General features: G+C 44.9%; 1 protein-coding gene across 1 annotated transcript in view; it reads right to left on the bottom strand.

Moving 5' to 3' along the window:
• The window catches only part of ELK4 (ETS transcription factor ELK4), a 39,768-nt gene extending 20,834 nt beyond the window's left edge, over positions 1-18,934 (bottom strand). Inside the window, exons 1-3 of the mRNA XM_040423971.1 lie at positions 18,823-18,934; positions 7,357-7,572; positions 268-1,107 (exon numbers count right to left, since the gene is read on the bottom strand). Of these exons, the coding sequence (XP_040279905.1) occupies positions 268-1,107; positions 7,357-7,563 (1,047 nt within the window). The 5' untranslated portion in view covers positions 7,564-7,572; positions 18,823-18,934. The remainder of the gene's footprint in view (positions 1-267; positions 1,108-7,356; positions 7,573-18,822) is intronic.
• Between the last annotated feature and the right edge of the window lie 4,715 nt (positions 18,935-23,649).

The following is a 23,649-nucleotide window of genomic DNA, read 5'->3' as shown; positions in this document are numbered from 1 at the left end:
CACCGCATCCACACTTGCTTGCGGATGCTTGTGATTTTCTTGCAGCCCCATTCACTTCTATGGGGCCTGCGTTGCGTGATAAACGCACAATATAGAGCATGCTGCAATTTTCACGCAACGCATAAGTCATGCGTGAAAATCACCGCTCATCTGCACAACCCCATAGAAATGAATGGGTCGGGATTCAGTGCGGGTGCAATGCGTTCACCTCACCCGTGTGAAAGGGGCCTAAAGGAACGTAAGAATTAGAGCAACCAGTGGCATTACCTGTGAGAAAAACGCTGGCGTGAGAGATGCCGTGGGCAACGAAGGGCTCAGGATACCAAGAGTGCTGGAGTCACTACTTGTGATGACCAGTGTGGGAGTTAACTCCAGCTCTTTGGGCTTTTTAGACTTGGTGCTCTTATTGTCCAGTACATAGACTTCTGGTTCAGACTCGGCTTCGAGCTCCTGATCAGCCTTCGAATCTAATTGTGATTCCTCTATCTCCATCGCCATGTCAGTAGGAAAATCAAGATGCTGTGGGGATCCCAAATCGGATTCGTCAGCTATATCCTGATGAGTCAAATCAGGAGATAAAGCTGGTGAATGTTCTGGAATGGGCGAAATGGAAGTGACTGAGGGAGCGAGAGAAGTACCAGTTATTACACCTGGTGGAGGCTCTGCAGGTTTCTCATGGGGTTCTGGAGGCTGGGGTGGAACTGAAGATATTATGGGTGCAGGCTCATGGTTTTTAGCTGGTGTGGTCACAAACCTAATGACTGATGGGGAAACCTCCTGGGTCATTTTCTTCTCAGCTGTACATTCCACATTTGTAGTTTTGAAGAGCTTTACTCCGGATGAATTTAAGGAATTGAGGGTGAAGGATGTGTACAGCCCAGAGTGAATGTAATCATTACGTCCTGAGCATTTGGCAGGAGGACACATTAGTCGCTCCTTGCTACAGTTCTCCTTGTCACGCATGAAGAGGGTGCTGACAGGATTGGCAGAGTTGCCATCTATATCTCCTTCAGCTTTACTCAGCGTTGCCGGATCCATGGTCAGGATATCAGGGTATGAGACAAACTTGTAAACAAACTTTTGCCCATTCACTTTTTTGATGATGTTCTGGAGAAGAGAATAGTCTAATCAATTTCACGGAGAAGTACAAAACATGCTAAAACATGACATGCAGGCAGACCGTTGCTAATGCATCCGTCACCATATTTACCTTGATGACAAAGTGACGCCTGGTCGTCTCTTCTACCTTCACATTCACTGAAAACCGACCTATGACTCTGCTTCAAAACCGGATCTTTTCCTATTCAACAATATTTGTCTCACAGCCGAAGGAAACAGTTTGCAATTATTTGCATGTATATTTTTGAGGGTATGATGTCAAGACTCTTTCGCCCCTAGCAGCTGTTACGTTTTCCTGTTTCAGGAAGAAATCAGACAGCACATACGATCCGCCTGCGGTAAAGAATAGATTATTACTTACCCAACAGATCCCTCAGCGTCACTCCAGTTAGGCGATGCAACGTTAACATGTGACCACTGAATCCCTGGCCTCTTTGGTGTGCTGCTGAGGTCAGTTATTGGCTGCAGCGGTCACATGTTGCCCATGTGATGTCACTTCTGCAGCCAGATAAACAGAGCCCTACTGGGAACTATCAGGTAAGTAATGATCTATTCTTTATTGCAGTGGATCACATGTGTTGTTCTGTTTCCGCCTGAAACCGGATAACTCCTTTAAGGGTATGTTCATGTGTTCAGGATTTACCATCCATGACAAAAATCTGAGGGGGACACTTCTGAATTCTGTTACCGATGTGCCAGAGGATCCGCTTGAGTATTATCCCCACTGACCTTCATTATAGCTAAATTTCAGACTTTACATTGCAGCTATTCACATTTTAACATCCAGTCTGTAGTTTTTTTCCCCACTGCCTCTAAATTGCATATGAAATATTCCATTCACACTGGATGAGGAATGTCTGCAGCTTTGATGAAGATTTAAGTGCAGAACTGACTCCAAAAACGTCATGAAAATATTGAAAGTGTGAACACAGCTTAACCCCTTAAGGACCCACGCATGTACGGCGCAACAGGACAGGACTTAAGGACCAGCGGCGTACATGTACGGCGCAAGGTCCGCCGGGCTCTGGGTAACGATCGCGGGGGAATCGGGGCACCATGGCCGCTCTTACCGGCAGGCAGGCATGACGGGTAAGGGCAGCATGGTGCTGCACCGCCCCCCTGCAGCTCCAAGTGCTGCGATTGGCCGGTCAATGAAGACCGGCACATCGCAGCACCGGAAGCTGAAAAAAGTTGCGGGGTGGGTCGGGTGGAGGTGACCGGTGCTGAACTGGTCAGCACCGGTCTCCTCCAAGGTGAGGTAGGGGACACCGGTGTTTGGGGTCCCCTGCCAGCGCTGCGATTGGCTGGAACAACGCTCCAACCAATGGCAGCGCTATAGCTGCACAGGAATATCCAGAACCTCCCTGCATGCAGCCATTTTAGAATGCACTGCATGCAGAGAGGTTCTGTGCTTTTCTGTGCTGCTGTTGGCTTGCTGGGACTTGTGGTGCACCACCACTGCGCTTTTAACCCTTTCCTGCTGAAAGAAGAAAAAAAGAAGAAAGTAGAAAAGAAGAACATCTGGAATTGCTGCACTGATTTTTTTTTTTCATTTGCAGAGCTCTATTAGGGTGAATAGGACTTCACTCTCCCTGCTGCCCTGTGCATAGTGCACACAACAGCAGGGAGCTGACTATGGCAGCCAGGGCTTGAGTAGTGTCCTGGCTGCCATGGTAACCGATCGGAGCCCCGCGATTACACTGCTGGGGCTCCGATCAGAAGCTGCCACCCTAGGGCCACTGCCACCAATGATTTGATCGTATGGAGGGGGGGCCTGCATATAATATAATACTTAGAAGAGGGGGAGTAGAAGGGAGGGGCTGTGGCCTCTGCGCCACCAATGAATATAGTTAAAATGCCTGAATACAAACATAGCCTGCATGTGCTGGCCATATCCCATACCTGGCCTCTATTACTGCGCGCCGTGATCCGCCACAATTAACCCCTCAGGACCTGAGGGGTTAATTGCGGCGGATCACGGCGCCCCAGTAATAGAGGCTAGGTATGGGATATGGCCGGCACATGCAGGCTACGTTTGTATTCAGGCATTTTAACTATATTCATTGGTGGCGCAGTGGCCACAGTCCCTCCCCTCCTCCTCCTCTCTGTTCTCATTGGTGGCGCAGTGGCCACAGTCCCTCCTCCTACCTGTTCTCATTGGTGGCGCAGTGGCCACAGTCCCTCCTCCTCCTACTCTGTTCTCATTGGTGGCGGAGTGGCCACAGTCCCTCCCCTCCTCCTCCTAGTCTGTTCTCACTGGCGGTCAGCGGCAGCCGCACACAGTGGGGAGGGAGGGACTCTGTGTGCGGCTGCCGCTGACCGCCAGTGAGAACAGACTAGGAGGAGGAGGGGAGGGACTGTGGCCACTCCGCCACCAATGAGAACAGAGTAGGAGGAGGAGGGACTGTGGCCACTGCGCCACCAATGAGAACAGGTAGGAGGAGGGACTGTGGCCACTGCGCCACCAATGAGAACTGTGCCGGCTGAGGAGAACAGGGTGCATGCCGAGAGCGGCGCATGCCATGTTCTACTGTGATATGGCGATATAAACGAAATCTCTATTGTTGGCCATCAGTTAGTGTCAGTTTAGAATTTTGCACGAACGCATAATCTGCAAACGTGCATTTTGCAACCACTGAGCACCGATCAGTAGTGTCCATTACGGATCACGTCTGCTCAGTTTGCACTAGGGTTGTTGTGGGTATCGAAATATCGCTACCCAATCGATACTCTTGTCCCGGTATCGATACGATACCGGGATTTGATTTTTTATCGATACTAGGCTGTCCTACTGCGCAGCCTAGCATCAGAGAACAAGAGCGAGCTGCTGTCAGCGTGCTCATGTTCCCTCAGCAGCACTGGGGAGAAGGAGTCACTCTCTCCCTCCCCCCTGTGCTGCCGCTGCTGCCAATAAGAAGAGAGACAGTGGGCGCACTGCGCCACCAATGATAGTAGAGGACCTTTCATGAGTCCAAACATTGCAAACTAACTATCAGGATATGTAGAGCGGCGCCCAGTGATCTCACTGAACTTACTATTATTCCTGGGCACCGCTCCGTTCGCCTGCTGTGGCCCCAGGTATATGTATGCTAATTGCTAGCATCGGAGCAATGGGGAGGAGACTGCCCTTTTTCTCAATGGAAGTTTCTTCTCCCTGGCTGTCTCCCAGGGGGGAAAAAAAACTCACCTTCTCCCTGGCTGTGACGCTCTGCGCTTTGATTGGACAGCGCTACAGGGAGAAGGAACGCCCATTGAGAAAAAGGGCCATCTCCTCCCCATTGCTCGGATGCTAGCAATTAGCATACAGAGCGGGAGAATATACCCGGGGCCACAGCGGGCAAACGGAGCGCCACCCAGGAATAATAGTAAGTTTAGTGAGTTCCCTGGGCGCCGCTCTACATATCCTGATAGTTAGTTTACAATGTTTGGACCCATGAAAGGTCCTCTTTATCCTCTTTAACCTTTAATGACAGAGAGCTGCGATCAGCGGCAGTAAACCCCTCAGGTTTGCCGTTTGCCTGCTGTGCGCCCATACAGCAGGCTACAAGCACACATAGAGTGTTTCCTGAATGGGGAAAAAGTGGGGAACACATAGTGGGGTGCATTATCTCCTTTAACCACTTGTGACAAAAAATTGGGGTCTGCTAGTAATTTTTTTTTTTCACTCTTTCTACCACTTAAAATGTTCGTACGGGGGTGCTCTTTTGAAAATGGGGTCACTTCTTGGGGTTTTTAATTTCTGTGGACCTCAGGAATCTTTTAAATGCGACATGGCACCTAAAATCCATGTCTGTTTATTCAGGCCTGCAAAAACCATATTTTGCACTTTGCCTCTAGAGCCCTGCTGTGCGCCCATATATCATTTTATGAGCACATATGGGGTGTTGATGTATTCGGGGGGAAAAGGGGGAATAAAATGTGGGGTGCATTTTGTCCTATTACCCCTTGTGAAAGTGAAAAATGTGGGTGTAAAGCAACTTTCTCTGGAAAAAATTTTAATTTTTCCTTTTCACAGCCAAGTGTTTCCTAATTCTGTGGAACGCCTGATGGGTCAAAGTGCTCACTACACACCTTGAAAGATTCCTTGAGGGGTGTAATTTCCGGATTAGGGTCACTTTCTGGGGGTTTCCACTGTAGGGCCACCTCAGGGTGTCTTCATATACGATATGCTCCCAATTACCATTCCAGCTAAATCCGCTCTCCAAAATCCATATGATGCTCCTTCCACTCTGAAGCCTGCTGTGCGCCCATACATCAGTTTTTGATCACATATGGGGTATTTCTGTAAACTCCAGATTCAAGGTAATAGATTTTGAGTTTTGTTTGGCTGTTAACCTTTGATGTGTTGCAGAAAAATAGATTAAAATTTAAAATCTGCTAAAAAAAGTGAAGTTTTATTCCCATTTTCCTTTAAATCTTGCTGGGCACCTAAAGGGTTAATAAAGTTGGTAAAATCAGTTTTGAATAGCTTGAGGGGTGTTGTTTCTAAAATGGGGTGATTAATGGGTGGTTTCTAATATGTAAGCCCCAGAAAGTGACTTCATAACTGAACTGGTCATGAAAAAACTGGGTTTTGGAAATTTTCTTAAAAATTTTAAGATTTGCTTCTAAACGTCTAAGCCTTCTAAAATAAAATGTCATTTTCAAAATGATCCAAACATGAAGTAGACATATGGGGAATGTAAAGTAATAACTATATTTGGAGGAATTACTATCTATTATAAAAGTAGAGAAATAGAAATTTGTAAACTTGCTAATTTTTCAAAATTTTTGACTAAATTTTACCACGGTCATGAAGTACAATATGTGACGAGAAAACAGTCTCAGAATGGCTTGGATAAGTAGAAGCGTTTTAAAGTTATTACCACATAAGGTGACACATGTCAGATTTGCTAAAAATGGCCTGGTCCGGGTTCAGAGCTGAACCCGGACATACCCTTAATTTCACCCAGGCAGCCCCCCTGATGTTAGTATCGGAGCATTTCATGCTCCGATGCGCTCCCTTGCCCTGCACTGGATCGCGCAGGGCAAGCGATCTTTTATTTACAATAACACACTGCCGGGCGGAGGCTTCCGCCCATCAGTGCCGGTGACGTCCCCGGGCTTCCTGGCAGCCCTATGGAGAGCCCCGGTTCGTCACCAGAACATTCCTTTGCCCTGCGCAATTTAGCGCAGGGCCAAGGAGAGCATCGAAGCATGAACTGCTCCGATGCTCAAGTCAGGGGGCTGCCGGGGTGAAAATGGAGGTATGTCCGGGTTCAACTCTGAACTGGGAAAACCCCTTTAAGGTGAAAAATGGCTGGATCCTGAAGGGGTTAAAGGAGTTATCCAGGTAAATATAATGATGACCTATTGTATAGTGGCTGTACTTGGTATTGCAGCTCAGCTCCATTCACTTCAAAGGGGTTGAGCTGCAACCAGCCCATCTGAGAGATGTACCAAGCTCCAGAAGCTAGGTCACCAGATAACCCCTTTAAAGGGGTTCTACACATTTTTATTGCCAATGATCGGCGGGGGTCCAACACCCAGGACCACCGCTGAACAGCTGTTTGAGAAGGAAGCGCCGCTCACAGTAGTGCTACGGCTTTTCAAGCTGTTTCCCGCAGGATAGTGACTTTACGACTGTTTCACTGACCTGGGCGTAGCTCAGCCCCACTCACTTCAACGAGTTTGAGCCGCGTCCAGGTCAGTGAAATAGTCGTGACTGCCTGTCTCACTGGTCTGCGGGAAACAGCGAGAAGGCAGCAGCGGTGCTATGGCGAGCTCCGCTGTCTTCTCAAACAGCTGAGATGCTGGTGATCTGTCTAAAGGATAGATCATCTGTAAAATAAAGGTAGAGAACCCCTTTAAGTCAGCTGGTAACTGAAATCAACCTCAGTATAACCTAAACAAATATAGCCAGCATCAGAGGTAAGTCAACACCTGTGGCAGGCATTCCAGTATTCTGTACTGGCAGAGGAACACAGTACTGGAATTGCTGTGTCGCCCCTTTGGATGATGCATGCAGAATGGGGTATTCATGCTGGAAAACCATTATAGTAAAGGGGATGCAGCGAGCTACGCCAGATACAGCAATTCCAGTATTCTGTCCCTATGCTGGAACGGAATACCCGAATGCCTGCCGCAGGTGTGGACGTACCTTATGGTTCTTGTATTAGTTAGCACAGAGAATGTGTGCCGGATCTAAGTACATAACATGTCTGATTTACGTGTTCATCTATATGGACGGCTCTTTACCTTCACATAGTAATAGCGGAGCGCCCTGCTTAGCTTGTCATAGTTCATGCTCGGCTTGTTCTTGCGCTCCCCCCATAACCTGGCCACTTCTTCAGCCTTCAGAAGTTTGAACTCCCCATCATCTGACGTCCAGCATATCAAATCATTATTTCCCGGTTCCTGTAGAAGCTGGAGCAGGAACTGCCACAAAGTAATGGCGCTGTCCATAGCAAATCACTGGAAAGAAAATACCGCCAAGTTAACTTACATTTTATTACAAAAATGCACTTGTAAAAAATCATTTGATCACTTGTATTCAGTTTTCTTAAGGGATAAGAAAAAATATTCATTCTGGGGCTATCTTTTATAGCGTTCTCCATGCAGGTCAAATAATGAGAAAATGTAATCATTTGGGTCATTATGAACGATGCCAGCTATGTGCACTTTTCTTTTTTTTTATACATAATAATGCATTTTTAATCGGGCAAAAGTTTAGCTTTTTTTATGCTTTATATTTTTAAACTTTTTTTTTATTTTTTTTACATTTCTTAACCTCTTAACACTCCATGATGTGATATTACGTCATAGTAGCCAAGATGTTCAGGATGTGTAATAGTACATCATGGCAATGGCACCATCGCTTGCGGGAGCCGGCTATATTATACAGCAAGCAACCAGCTCTCACTGATGAGATGGGAGATAAGGCTAGTTTCAGATGAGCGGGCCCTATGCGGAAATCACGCTCCATGTGTGAGTGTGATTCCCCGTTATGGACACTGCTCGTTTCTCAGGAAAGCACGGCATTATACTGATTTATAATGCAGTGTGTCTCTGTGACCCACATAATGCTGTCAGTATAATTTAGTAGATACAGGTAAGGCAGAGACACACAGCATTATAAATCTGTATAAGGCCTCTTTCACACGACTGTGTCCCCTGTGACCATATTGCCGCCCGCATACGGCGGGTCCGCAATACACAGGACACCGACCGTGTGCATTCTGCATCACAGATGCGGATCCATTCACTTGAATGGGTCCGCAAATCCTGAGATGAGATGCGGAACGGAAGCATTACGGAGTGCTTTCGTGGGGTTCCGTTCCGTGCTTCCGTTCCGCAAAGGGATAGAACTTTTCCTATCTTTTTGCGGAAAGGACGGATCGCGGACCCCATTCAAGTAAATGGGGTCGCGATCAGCATGAGGCTGCCCCACGGTCAGTGCCCGTGCGGTTCGCAGCATGGCCACGGGGGACACACGTTCGTGTGAAAGAGGCCTAATACTGTGCTTTCCTGAGAAACGAGCAGTGTACATAACGGGGAATCCCGCTCACACACGGAGCATGATTTCCTCACAAGACACGTTCGTCTGAAAGAGGCCTAAGTCTAATCCCAGCAATAGTCAATAGCCACTACAGTATCTGAGCAGTTAGGCCCTAGGTCTGCCATGTCCTGGTCATCAATATTGGCTGTATTAGCATGCCTGTCAGAAATAACAATAACAATCAAATCATTCCCCAATTTTTTTTTTTGCAATAATTGGTATCGCCATGTCCACAACAAACCATTATATTAAAATATCTCATTATTTAACCTGCACTGTAAACACCATAAAAATAAATATGTATCTGAAAACTGTATCAATAAAATCTATGGCATGCCTCACAAAAAATGAACTCTGTCGAATATGGCGACACCATTTTTTTTTATTAGAAAAGGCTTTTTTGGGGGCAGCACGGAGACTCATGGTTAGCAGTGATGCCTTGCAGCGCTGGGGTTCTAGGTTTGAATCCGACCAAGGAGAACATCTGCATGGAGTTTAATGTTCTACCCATGTGGGACTCCCACGTTCCAAAGACACACTGATAGGGAACTTAAATGATGAGCTCCATTGGGGACAGCGATTGATGATAATGTCTGTAAACCGCTGCGGTATATGTTGGTGCTATATAAGTGAGTAAAATAAATATATATTTTTTCAAAATAGTAAAACAGTTATACAATTCCCCACCAAAAAACAATCGCCCATATAGCTATGTTGACAGAAAAACTAAAAAAGTTATGGCTATTCAAAATATAGAAATAAAATACAAATAAAAAAATTCGTCGAGCTGAGTACCAGACTAGGCTGCGTCCTTATAAGAAACTAGCAGAAGGACCCGGCTTCGCACGGGTATATTTCATCTAATGTTTGTGTGTGTCGTTAAAAGATATCGACAGTATCCACCATAACAGTGACGGGTTTTTTTTCCATTCTGCGGGCCGTTGTTTGCGTTCCGTATACGGTCCATATACGGAACCATTCATTTCAATGGTTCCGCAAAAAAGTCTTTCATTAATTCATATACAGGAGGCGGGAGCTGGCTGCAGAATCACATAGCCGGCTCATGACCTCTATGAGCGGTAGCTGCGATCTGCGGTAGTTAACCCCTTAGGTGCCACGGATCGCAGCTACCGCTCATAGAGGTCGGGAGCCAGCTATATGATTCTGCAGCCAGCTCCCGCCTCCTGTATATGAATAAATGAGAGACTTATCTTCATTGGTGGCGCAGTGCGCCCCCCCAAGCCCCCCAGTATTAATCATTGGTGGCGCAGTGCGCCCCCCACCCCCATCCCAGTATTAAAAACGTTGGTGGCGCCCCCCCACCCAAGCCTCCCCCCCAGTATTAATCATTGGTGGCAGTGGCCACAGGATCCCCTCTCCCCTCCTCCTCCGATCGGAGCCCCAGCAGTGTAATCCTGGGGCTTCGATCGGTTACCATGGCAGCCAGGACGCTACTGAAGCCCTGGCTGCCATGTTAAGCTCCATGCTGCTGTGTGCACAGAGCACAAAGCAGCAGGGACAGTGTGAAGTCCTATTCACCCTGATAGAGATCTATCAGGGTGAATAGGACAAGGGTTCTAGTCCCTAAGGGGGCTAAGAGTTAGTAAAAAATAAATTTAAAAAAATTAAAAAATATTAAGTATAAATGAAAAAGAAAGATTTTAAAAAAAAAAATACACGTTAACAATAAAAATATTAATTTTCAGCAGATTTGTGTAGGAAATTTTTTTTTTTCAAAAATTAAAATTCCCAGAATATCGGTATAAATTATCGGCTATCGGCCTGAAAGTTCACAAATTATCGGTATCGGCCCTAAAAAATCAATATCGGTCGATCCCTAGTCCCTACGGACCCCAAAAGTCCTGCATGCACAACTTTTGTCTCCGCTCCAAAATCATCTTCTGAGCGGAAACCTAACGGACCCCATTATAGTCTATGGGGTCCGTAGGCTCCGTTCGGCTCAGTTATTTGCCGAATCCGTCCTTTCCGTTCTCCTGCTCCTAAACGGCAGGAGAACGGAAAGGCTGAACGGTGATGTGAACTCAGCCTAAGGGCCTGCGAGCTTCTATTGGCTGATAAGGGACATGTGACCGTGTGTATGGCAGTTGGGATATTAATGAGAGTTGCAGGCTTCTACTGGCTAAGGCTACTTTCACACTAGCGTTTTTGCTGAATCTGGTAGGGTTCAGCAAAAAACGCTTCCATTACTGATGATACAACCATCTTCATCTGTTATGAACGGATCCGGTTGTATTATCTTTAACATAGCCAAGACAGAACCGTCATGAACTCCATTGAAAGTCAATGGAGGACGGATCCGTTTTCTATTGTGGCAGATAAAATGGATCCGTCCCTATTGACTTGCATTGGGGTTAATGCCGGATCCGTCTTGCTCCGCATCCCAGGACGGAAAGCAAACTACATGTCCCGGAGAGGTCTGGGAACGCAACTAAACAGAACAGAATGCATTGTATTGGCTAATGCAGGTAATTTTGGGGGAATATCTCAGGAACGGTACGTCCTAGAGAGCTGAGACCCGGTCTAAAACCTACCTGGAAGATCGGTCCAGTAGTTTGGTCGCGCATAAAGAACAGACAGACAGAAACTCATTGTGTACCGGCATGTTACCTCCACATTTTTCTTTCCCAGATAGTAAGTGATTTGTGTACCAAGTTTAGTAGAAATTGATCGATGAGTTTTTGAGTTACAGAGCAATGTGTGTAGCAAAAATAGTTGGAGCATACAAACTCCATGCTCTGTAGGGGCATATGACCCCCACAAGATTTCTTTCCAGGTAGCAAGGGGTGTGTATACCAAGTTTTGTTGAAATCGATGGTTGCGTTTTTGAGTGATCGCGGAACATACCGTACATACATATATACACACATACACACATATATAAGTCCTTTATATATATATATATATACTAGCAGGAGGACCCGGCTTCACACGGGTATATTTCATCTATTTCATTTAATGTTTGTGTGTGTCGTTAAAAGATATCGACAGTATCCCCCATAAACAGTGACCTCTACAGCACCCCGCCCCTTTAACAGTGAATTCCGCAGCCCCTCACCCCTTAACACTGACCCCCCCACAGTGCCCCGCCTCCTTGAAATGGGACCTCCACAGCAGCCCATCCCTTTAACTTTGACCCTCACAGTAGCCCGCCCCTTTAACAGCGAGTTTCACAGTATCTTACTCCCTTGACATTGACCTCCTCAGGGGCCCGTCCCTTTAACAGTGACCTATACAGCACGCTGCCCCTTAAAACTGACCATCCCCTTATCTGTGACCTCCACTGTTCCCTGCCCCCTTAACAGAGACCTCCACAGCACCCGTCCCTTTAACAGTGACTGCCACAGTACCCCGTTCCCTTAACAGTGACCTCACAGTACCCTGCTGACTTAACAGAGACCTCCACAGCAGTCGCCCCTTTAATAGTGGCCCCTGCCCCCTTAATAGTGACCTCCACAGTGTCCTGATGTACCTATGTGCCAAATTTGGTGAAGATGGGTCCAGTCGTTTGGTCGCGCATAAAGAACAGACAGACAGAAACCAGGGTGGATATGATTTTTTTTTAAAAATCAAAAAAATCTGATTTTTTTTATTTAAATCGGATTTTTTTTTATATAAAATGCTTTTTGAGGAAAATATATTACCATCCAAAGGTTATTCCATCATGAAATAAAGATTAGTTTTTTAATTATGTAGAATAAGGCTGGACGTAGACTCCCATATTGTTGAATGGATTAGGCAGTGGCTGAGGGACAGACAACAGAGGGTTGTAGTCAATGGAGTATATTCAGACCATGGTCTTGTTACCAGTGGGGTACCTCAGGGATCTATTCTGGGACCCATATTGTTTAATATATATTGCAGAAGGCCTCGATGGTAAGGTGTGTCTTTTTTCTGATGACACAAAGATTTGTAACAGGGTTGATGTTCCTGGAGGGATACACCAAATGGAAAAGGATTTAGGAAAATGGTCAAAAATCTGGCAACTAAAATTTAATGTGGATAAGTGCAAGATAATGCACCTGGGGCGTAAGCAAGAGTGAAACAACTGAAAATATGTCATATTCTAGGTTCTTCAAAGTAGCCACCTTTTGCTTTGATTACTGCTTTGCACACTCTTGGCATTCTCTTGATGAGCTTCAAGAGGTAGTCCCCTGAAATGGTCTTCCAACGGTCTTGAAGGAGTTCCCAGAGATGCTTAGCACTTGTTGGCCCTTTTGCCTTCACTCTGCGGTCCAGCTCACCCCAAACCATCTCGATTGGGTTCAGGTCCGGTGACTGTGGAGGCCAGGTCATCTGGCGCAGCATCCCATCACTCTCCTTCATGGTCAAATAGCCCTTACTTTCAAAGTTTTCCCAATTTTTTAGCTGACTGACTGACCTTCATTTCTTAAAGTAATGATGGCCACTCGTTTTTCTTTACTTAGCTGCTTTTTTCTTGCCATAATACAAATTCTAACAGTCTATTCAGTAGGACTATCAGCTGTGTATCCACCTGAATTCTCCTCAACGCCACTGATGGTCCCAACCCTATTTATAAGGCAAGAAATCCCACTTATTAAACCTGACAGGGCACACCTGTGAAGTGAAAACCATTTCAGGGGACTACCTCTTGAACCCTTATCAAGAGAATGCCAAGAGTGTGCAAAGCAGTAATCAAAGCAAAAGGTGGCTACTTTGAAGAACCTAGAATATGACATATTTTCAGTTGTTTCACACTTCTTTGTTATGTATATAATTCCACATGTGTTAATTCATAGTTTTGATGCCTTCATAGTCATGAAAATAAAGAAAACTCTTTGAATGAGGTGTGTCCAAACTTTTGGTCTGTACTGTATATATATATATATATATATATATATATATGAGATGTATCACCAAAATGTTGTCTGCCAGTTAAAACCAGATAGTAACACACATCCTTTTTATCTAATTCTGATTGCAGATTTATTCAATTTCCTGAACATGATTATGGGGCGGCCATCTTGCCTAAGCAGTTCCTAACAGCATTAAAAAAAAAATATTTACGGCAACCCCATGGGCCATATAGACACAAAGGTTATATGCTATAAGTGGTCAAACAATGGCATGTTCAAGTTCCCCAGGGTGACTAAAAAAAGAAAAAGAAAAAAATTATAAAAAAAAAGAAAAAGCACTTTCGAACACCCCCTTTCACAATTTTATATATAAAAACAAAAAAAAGAGTTCAATAATGTCCAAACTATTAAAATATTAAAATATTTCCACTGCCCAGTGAATGCCATAATGGGAAAAAAAAATCAAAAAAGGTAGCCTCACCCCATTAAAAAAACTGTAATAAAAAGTTATTAAAACGCTAAACAAACCCCAAAATACTACCATTAAAAACGAGTTTTTAGCACGCAAAAAACAAGCCCTCATGCAGCTCTGTACACAAATATTTCTAAAAACAAATGTCATGGGTATCAGAATATGACGATGCAAAAAAAATTAAAAAAACTTTTCATTTTTTAAAAGCTAGTAAAACATATCAAAATTCTACATCACCATATTTTTACTGACCCTCAAAATAAGGTTGTCATGTCATATATAACGCAGAGTGAATGCATAACCCCATCCCCCGCAAAATTAAAAAAAATCCGGAAATGCGTATATTTTTCAACTTCACCCCACAAAGATTTTTCCACATGTAGTAAATTAAATGGTGCAATTAAAAAATTCCTGTTATACTGCAAAAAGCAAGCTCTCATACAGCTTTGTAACTGGAATAGTAAAAAAAAGTTATGGCTTTTGGAAGGATGTAAAGCCTCTTTCACGTCAGTGTTTCACGGACGTGTGCTGTACGTGTTCTCCACGGACAGCACACGTCCCCATTCATTTTAATGTGTTTATTCACACATCAGTGTTTTAGCACGTTCCGTGGATCAGTGTTTTTAGCACAGATGCATGCGCTATTTTGTCCGTGTTCATGGATCTATCACGCCAATTATAGTCTACGGGTCTGTGAAAACCACGGATGCCATATGTGCTGCATCCATGTTTCACGGATCATTAACAAGAGATTCTTTGAAAATCATTTTTCAGCTGTTCAATGTCAGTTAAACACGGATGCAACACGGACAGAAAAAAACGGACACACGGACCCAACACGGATCCTTTACGGACAGCTTCACGGATGCATCACTGACCACCTGCTCACGGATTTGAGCACGGACGTGTATGAATGAGGCTTAACTATGTAAACAGGGATGAAAAGTTAGGTTTCACCCTATATTTACAGTGAATTTGGAAAATTTTCCGACCCTTTCATTTTTTTCTTGTTTTACAAATGTTTGCAAATTTATTAAAAAGTAAAAACCAAGCCATGAGGAGGAAAGAACTGCCCGTAGAGCTCAGAGACAGTTGTGTGGAGGCACGGATCTGGAGGAGGGTACAAAAACATTTCTGCTGCACTGAAAGTTCCCAAGAGCAAAGTGACCTCGATTATTTGTAGATGGAAGACGTTTTAAACAACTAGGACACTTCCTACAGCTGGCCACCCCACCAAACTAAGTAGTCAGAGGCCCAATGGTCACCACTCCAAAGATCCTGTGTGCAGATGGGAGAAACTTCCAGTAGATCACCCATCACTGCAGCACACCAGTCTAAAAGACACATAAAAGCCCACCTGGAGTTTGGAAAGAAGCGCCTAAAGGCCCCGCTGACTGCGAGAAACAAGATTGACATTTTTGGCCTCAATACTAAGCGTCATATCTTGCAGAAACCAGGTACTAACCTACAGTCGTGGCCAAAAGTTTTGAGAATTACATAAATATTGGAAATTGGAAAAGTTGCTGCTTAAAGGGTTTCTGTCACCCTGCAAAACTCATTTTTTTTTTTTGGGATAGTTAATTCAAAAATCGCGCGCCTCGCGTCATTCGGCGCAGGCGCTCTGAGATGAGGAGGCTCGTATCCTCAGCACTCCCTCAGTGCGCCTGCGCCGATGACGTCTTCTCTTTCGGTGATGTCATCGGCGCAGGCGCACTGAGGGAGTGCTGAGGATACGAGCCTCCTCATCTCAGAGCGCCTGCGCCGAATGACGCGAGGCGCGCGATTTTTGAATTACTGACAGGGCCGGCCGGAGGAGGAGATCACGGCTGGCCCTGTCAATCAACACGGCGAGGGGGCGGATTTCTGCAGCAGCTACCAGCAAGTAGACGCCCTACTTGCTGGTAGAGCCCTCATTAACATATTATAAAAGTTCGTTTTATAAAGAATCGGCCGCATGAAAGTAAGTAAGAGCATTATATTCTCCTATATCGCACTATGAGCAATCTAACTATCCAAAAAAAAAAAAATGAGTTTTGCAGGGTGACAGAAACCCTTTAAGTTTTTATAATAGCAATTTGCATATACTCCAGAATGTTATGAAGAGTGATCAGATGAATTGCATAGTCCTTCTTTGCCATGAAAATTAACTTAATCCCAAAAAAACCTTTCCACTGCATTTCATTGCTGTCATTAAAGGACCTGCTGAGATCATTTCAGTAATCGTCTTGTTAACTCAGGTGAGAATGTTGACGAGCACAAGGCTGGAGATCATTATGTCAGGCTGATTGGGTTAAAATGGCAGACTTGACATGTTAAAAGGAGGGTGATGCTTGAAAGGGTGATGCCATCTTCCAAAAGGCGAAGACTTTTGGAAGATTGCCTGGTGTCAAGAAGGGCAGCAAAGAAGCCACTTCTCTCCAAAAAAAAACATCAGGGACAGATTGATCTTCTGCAGAAAGTATGGTGAATGGACTGCTGAGGACTGGGGCAAAGTCATATTCTCCGATGAAGCCTCTTTCCGATTGTTTGGGGCATCTGGAAAAAGGCTTGTCCGGAGAAGAAAAGGTGAGGGCTACCATCAGTCCTGTGTCATGCCAACAGTAAAGCATCCTGAGACCATTCATGTGTGGGGTTGCTTCTCATCCAAGGGAGTGGGCTCACTCACAATTTTGCCCAAAAACACAGCCATGAATAAAGATTGGTACCAAAACACCTTCCAACAGCAACTTCTTTCAACAATCCAACAACAGTTTGGTGAAGAACAATGCATTTTCCAGCACGATGGAGCACCGTGCCATAAGGCAAAAGTGATAACTAAGTGGCTCAGGGACCAAAACGTTGACATTTTGGGTCCATGGCCTAGAAACAGATCTTAATCTCATTGAGAACTTGTGGTCAATCCTCAAGAGGCGGGTGGACAAACAAAAACCCACTAATTCTGACAAACTCCAAGAAGTGATTATGAAAGAATGGGTTGCTATCAGTCAGGAATTGGCCCAGAAGTTGATTGAGAGCATGCCCAGTTGAATTGCAGAGGTCCTGAAAAAGAAGGGCCAACACTGCAAATACTGACTCTTTGCATAAATGTCATGTAATTGTCGATAAAAGCCTTTGAAACGTATGAAGTGCGTGTAATTATATTTCACTACATCACAGAAACAACTGAAACAAAGATCTAAAAGCAGTTTAACAGCAAACTTTGTGAAAACTAATATTTGTGTCATTCTCAAAACTTTTGGCCACGGCTGTACACCATCCCTACAGTGAAGCATAGTGGTCGCCGCATCATGATGTGAGAGTCTTTTTCAGTGGCTGGGACAGCGAGACTGGTCAGGGAATGGAGCAAAGTACAGAGATCTTCTTAATGAAGCTCTGGCCCTCAGACTGGGACCTTCCAACAAGACAATGACCAGTAGACAACACTGGGACTGTCCAGCCAGAGCCCTGACTTGTACCCATCTTGAACATCTCTGGAAGGACATAAAAATGGCTTTCCACTGATGGCCCCAATCCATCCCGACAAAGCTGGAGAGCATCTGCAGAGAAGAATGCCCCCCAAATCCAGGTGTGCAAAGCTTGTGGCATCTTACCCAAAAAGACTGGAGGCTGTAATCACTGCCAAAGGTGTTTTAGGACACAAAATGTCAGAAAGTGAAAGGGTGTGAAGACTTTGAGTGCACTGTACACATAATGGACTAGAACCAGGGGCGGATTGGCCATATAATGGAGATATTTTGAAACATATTTTGAAACCCCCTTTCTGGGTGGGTGACGTCACGATGGGTGGTATTATCTCTCTATATACCTGCTTATTTGAGTATACCTTTACCTGTTGATAAAGGCATGTATGCCGAAACGCGTCCTGACTATAGGACATTTTTGATTTGATGTAAAAAACATCACGATTATACAAGACACGACTGCTGGGATTTCTTTTGGCCATAGACCCTGACCGATGCCCAGGGGCCGCTCAAGCCCTCTTGAGGTACCAAATGATCTGATGCTCAACGGCCGCAGGTGCCTCCTGAACTTACTGTCCTCCTGACGATGATACGGTTGAATACTGTGATGAGGGTGGCAGTTTTTTGTGCTGTCCTGTGGTATTTGGTTCCGCTGGGGCGGTATTTTGCACTGCACTACAGTATTGCAGGCCCCGCCTACTCCAGTTATCCCCGCCTACTTGTTTTGGCCCATCTTCTGTCAGTTTGAACCCACCTACAACATGGGGCCACTTTTAGTTTTTTTTTTCCAGTTCCCAATCCGCCCCTGCCCAGAACCATTCCCAGCCATGGCGACTCTGACAGGGGGAATAACTTACCTTATAGACTTCCAGGTGGAATAACAGACAAAATGACTGCTCCCCAGAAAACCCCTGTGAAAAGTTCTCCAATCTTCTAAACTCTAGTGGGGCAGGATTACTGATACACAAGTACAGCACAGACAGATTGTGAAATGCAGGGCGGCTTCTGACCTGCACCACATACCTAAAAGTCTGCTGAGCGCCATTTAGTTTGCAAACTGTGTATAATCCCACCATCAGATGTTTCCATTGACTGACAACAAGCAGAGATCTTTCACTAAAAGAAGGCAAGCACAATGGACATGACAAAGACGCAGAACTGTGTACTATCCGGTACTCGATGAGGGGAGGGGGGGTTGTTTACATGCCCCATGTGTCTGATCATCACCAGGATGCCAAGTACCCACACATAGTACACAGTCACGCGACCAACAGGTGCCAGTCAGGTAAGTGCACCCTCTGCACTGTACACTCCGGACACATGCACACGTGACGTCACAGCAACACCCGGACATCACAGGGCGCGGTCCGCTTCTAGCCTCCCTTGTACCAGTCATACCCGCTGTCCGGTCACCACGGTCCGGCGCGCCCCATGTCCCCTCCTCCTGTCACTTTCGAGCTCAGCTTCGGCCCACCACTACTGAACGGGCCACCATCCGCCGTTACGTCACTTCCGGGGCGGGACAAAGATGAAGGTAGGGGAGTGGGTGGGGCAGAGGAAGTGCAGCGGCTCAGTGCGGGGCCGTGGGAGGTCGGGTAGCTGTGAGGACAGCACGGCTGTAGTAGTGTTCCCACTTGGGTCAGTGAAATCATATCAGGCCCAAACTCTCCCAGTGCCCCACACCCAGTAATTATAGGACTGTCCCTTTAGTGCTCCCCAGACAGTAATGAATTATGCCCCTAAGTGCACCCACAGAATGCCCCTTTCACAGTAGAAAGTAACTGCCCCACACACAGTCATGTCCCTTTCAGTGTCCAAGAGGACTCTGATGTCAAGCAGCCCTGTTAGGTGATGAAAGCAGGTTCTACTGCCGCCTACTGCCATCATGCATAGTGTGGGGCGCTATTAGCTACCATAGCCGTTCCCTTCAGGTATTTGTGGAGGAAATATTGACCCGCCTTCAGTATGTCCAGGACATTGTAGAACCAGTCCTAACATTAGCGTTTTCAATTTCGCTATTGAGATCCTATGACGGATCTCAATAGCGGAAGAAAACGCTTCAGTTTTGTCCCCATTCATTGTCAATAGGGACAAAACTGAACGAAACAGAGTGCTGCAGAATGCATTCCGTTTGGTTGCGCTCCCACCGTGGACAGAAGAATGCTGCAAGCAGCGTTTTTCTGTCCGCATTGTAGTGCAGAGCAAGATGGATCCGTCCTGGCACACAATGTAAGCCAATGGGGACGGACACAATCTCTGACACAATAGAAAACGGATCCGTCCCCATTGACTTTCATTGGTGTTCATGACAACAAAAAACGCTAATGTGAAAGTAGCCTTACTTTTTTGACTCAGGAGATGGTGTTCCAACAACATAACATCCATCCACACACTGTCCGCGCTACACAATGTGCCCTTCAGGGTATCCAGTAGCTCCCTGGCCAGCTCGATCGCCAGATCTTTTTCCCATTGAAAATGTCTGAACCTAGATGGGGTGACGGATCCTCCATGTACATCAGCCAACAGCCATCTTGGCTGAACTATAGGTCCACTTCGAAAAGCTTGGAATGACAGACCCCAGGAGGATATCCAGAATCTGTAGGACCGTTACCAGGCCAGGCTGGCAGCCTGCATCGCATCAAGGGGAGATGCCACCCAGTGTTAATGTGACCCTGCCCCAACATATACCCTGCTGCAGAACCCAAACCCTTATGTGATCATTGACCAAGCACCACTACCAGTTTATACTTTGTCAGTCTCAGCTCAATCGCATTGAATTTTTCAGGACTTTTTGATATTCCCCTAGTGTGTGTGTGTATATATATATAATCTGGCAGTAATACATGAGTAGTACTGCAGATACGAAGTCCAGATCCCTATTTTTTATGTTTTTACTGCCCCCCATTTCCCTGATGTCAGCTTTAGAAGCTGCGCTGAAATACATTGTTAGGACTGCTGTGCACAGGAGTCCTCTCTGCTATGTTAGCAAGGCAATCCTGACCAGGGGCAGGGGAGCACATTGCCTTCGTGCTGCCTGAGGCAAAAATTTAAACGGCAGCCTCCCTCGTGCCAAATTCTTGACCTAACCCCTTCCCTCCAGCCAGAGGTGTAACTTGACCTGCATACACTTTCTATAATACTGGGGTCTTCTTATGCGGCACAAGGGTCTTTGGGCCCCCTTAGGCTTCTAGGCCTGATAGTGACTGCTACCTCTGCACCCCCTATAGCTACGTCCCTGGTTCTGACAATTTATTTTGTCGCAGCGTTGAACACTGACAGCCGGGAAAGGGGTCCAGTAGGAAAATAAAAAGTAGTGACCTGGACTCCTCATGTACAATACTACTATGTATTACTGCAGAGGATGAGAAGTCCAAGATAATGGTGACAAATCCCCTTTAAACTGCTCTGATGAAATGAAAGCTGAGCTCTGATTGGTTGTTGTATAAGCATTCCTGTACAAACCACAGATGCAACCCTGAGTCTCCATATTCTGAGGGCCATAACTTATATTTTTTTTCTGTCGAGCTGTTTTTTTGTCTGTTTTTTGTGAGATGAGTTTTTTTTTTTTGGTCCATTTTGTGGTACATATGATTTTGATGGGGTGACAGGGTGCCCCCTCCCTCTGTGTAACTACTTTGATGTCAGAGTTATTATTGAGTGTGTCATTAATCTTAAATGGCCATGATCAGAGATATCTGCAGCAGCATGTCAGTTGTAATATACAGATTGCACAAACCTCTTGGCAATGCCACGTACGTATACTACTCACAAAAAGTTAGGGATATTTGGCTTTCCGATGAAATGTATAGAAAATGTTAAAAGTTCACGCTACAGTGATATTATATCATGAAAGTAGGGCATTTAAGTAGAAGCATTCAATGGTGATTTCCTCATCTCAAACAATTTATTGAAACAAAAGCCACCACCAGTGGTGGGTATACCGCCACAAAATGTCAGTGTCTCAATAACTTGTCTTGTGAGCATCAATTACAGCTTGACAGCAACATCTCATGATGTTCACAAGTCGACTACTTATTGTCTGCTCTGGCACGGCATCCCACTCTTCTTGAAGGGCGGCCCTCAAGTCATTGAGGTTCTGGGGTACAGAGTACCGAGCCTCTACACAGCTGATCCTAAAGGTTTTCAATGGGATTCAGGTCTTAAGAAAGTGCAGGCCACTCCATTTGAGCTACCCCAGTCTCCAGCAGCCATTCCCTTTTTTTTTATATATATATATATATATATATACAGTACAGACCAAAAGTTTGGACACACCTTCTCATTCAAAGAGTTTTCTTTATTTTCATGACTATGAAAATTGTAGATTCACACTGAAGGCATCAAAACTATGAATTAACACATGTGGAATTATATACATAACAAACAAGTGTGAAACAACTGAAAATATGTCATATTCTAGGTTCTTCAAAGTAGCCACCTTTTGCTTTGATTACTGCTTTGCACACTCTTGGCATTCTCTTGATGAGCTTCAAGAGGTAGTCCCCTGAAATGGTTTTCACTTCACAGGTGTGCCCTGTCAGGTTTAATAAGTGGGATTTCTTGCCTTATAAATGGTGTTGGGACCATCGGTTGCGTTGAGGAGAAGTCAGGTGGATACACAGCTGATAGTCCTACTGAATAAACTGTTAGAATTTGTATTATGGCAAGAACAAAGCAGCTAAGTAAAGAAAAACGAGTGGCCATCATTACTTTAAGAAATGAAGGTCAGTCAGTCAGCCGAAAAATTGGGAAAACTTTAAAAGTAAGGGCTATTTGACCATGAAGGAGAGTGATGGGGTGCTGCGCCAGGTGACCTGGCCTCCACAGTCACCGGACCTGAACCCAATCGAGATGGTTTGGGGTGAGCTGGACCGCAGAGTGAAGGCAAAAGGGCCAACAAGTGCTAAGCATCTCTGGGAACTCCTTCAAGACTGTTGGAAGACCATTTCAGGGGACTACCTCTTGAAGCACATCAAGAGAATGCCAAGAGTGTGCAAAGCAGTAATCAAAGCAAAAGGTGGCTACTTTGAAGAACCTAGAATATGACATATTTTCAGTTGTTTCACACTTGTTTGTTATGTATATAATTCCACATGTGTTAATTCATAGTTTTGATGCCTTCATAGTCATGAAAATAAAGAAAACTCTTTGAATGAGAAGGTGTGTCCAAACTTTTGGTCTGTACTGTATATATATATCTATTTTTTTTTTCAATTTTAAATAAAGAGATAAACAATATTAAAGTAAACAATCAATAAAAGGAACATACATACATAAGACTCTCGTTCTAAACTTTATAAAAATTTACCCATTCGGCACATAAACAACCGGAACCTTAGAAGCAACCACCCACTTCCACGGCCCCCCTACCACATCGTCTCAGGGACCCAAGGAACTCCCTCAACAGAGAGAAAATCCTTCCACAAGAAGGCATACTGCAACTGGTATGTACTACATATCATAACCGCATATAGATCTGCCACTAATGCCAAGAATTCCAGTTTTTCTCCCACTTGATTTCTTGTCTTTTTTCTTGAATAGCAAATCTCTTAGAATTCTTTACCTTGCAGACTAACTGGGACCACTCTGCTACATCTGGAGACCTACTTGAGCCCCAATACCTAACAATAATTACTCTGGCAAGTAGCAGAGCCTTCGTCCCAAAGATATTTTCTCGACCCCTAGTGTCATAAAGGGGGGGGGGGGGGGGGGGTAGTACCGCTGATGAAATATCCCTAGAGTATTTCTCATGGGAGCGGCAATCAAGCTCCTTAAATATTTTCCCCCAGTAGATCTGAATTTTAGGACAAGACCAAGTTAAATGAAGAAAATCCGCACACTCACCATTACACTTCCGACATCTATCAAGACATTTTTATCAAACTTAGCCAAATTCAGCGGCGTGTAGTATAATCGATGCAGAATTAGTCTATGATTACTTGACATAGATGATTTCTTAATATTTTTGTAGATAATCTTCCAATCAAGTGCTCTATTATTCCCTATATCTTGGCCCCATTTAAATTCACTTTTAAAATTAGTTATTTCACCTAGTCCTTTCCTAATATTACTGTATATTTGTGAGATAGACACCCTGCTTTGTTTAAAATTATAACACCAATCCATAAAATGATGTGCTTTTATCAACATATGTGTGATTTAGCTGCGCATATTTATATTTAACCAAAGTGTTAATAGTTTTATCCCCAAAGATATCCTCTAAAC

This window comes from Bufo bufo, chromosome 3 (genome assembly GCF_905171765.1).
Source record: "Bufo bufo chromosome 3, aBufBuf1.1, whole genome shotgun sequence".
Taxonomy (NCBI): domain Eukaryota; kingdom Metazoa; phylum Chordata; class Amphibia; order Anura; family Bufonidae; genus Bufo; species Bufo bufo.
This window is presented reverse-complemented; position numbering and strand designations above follow the sequence as displayed.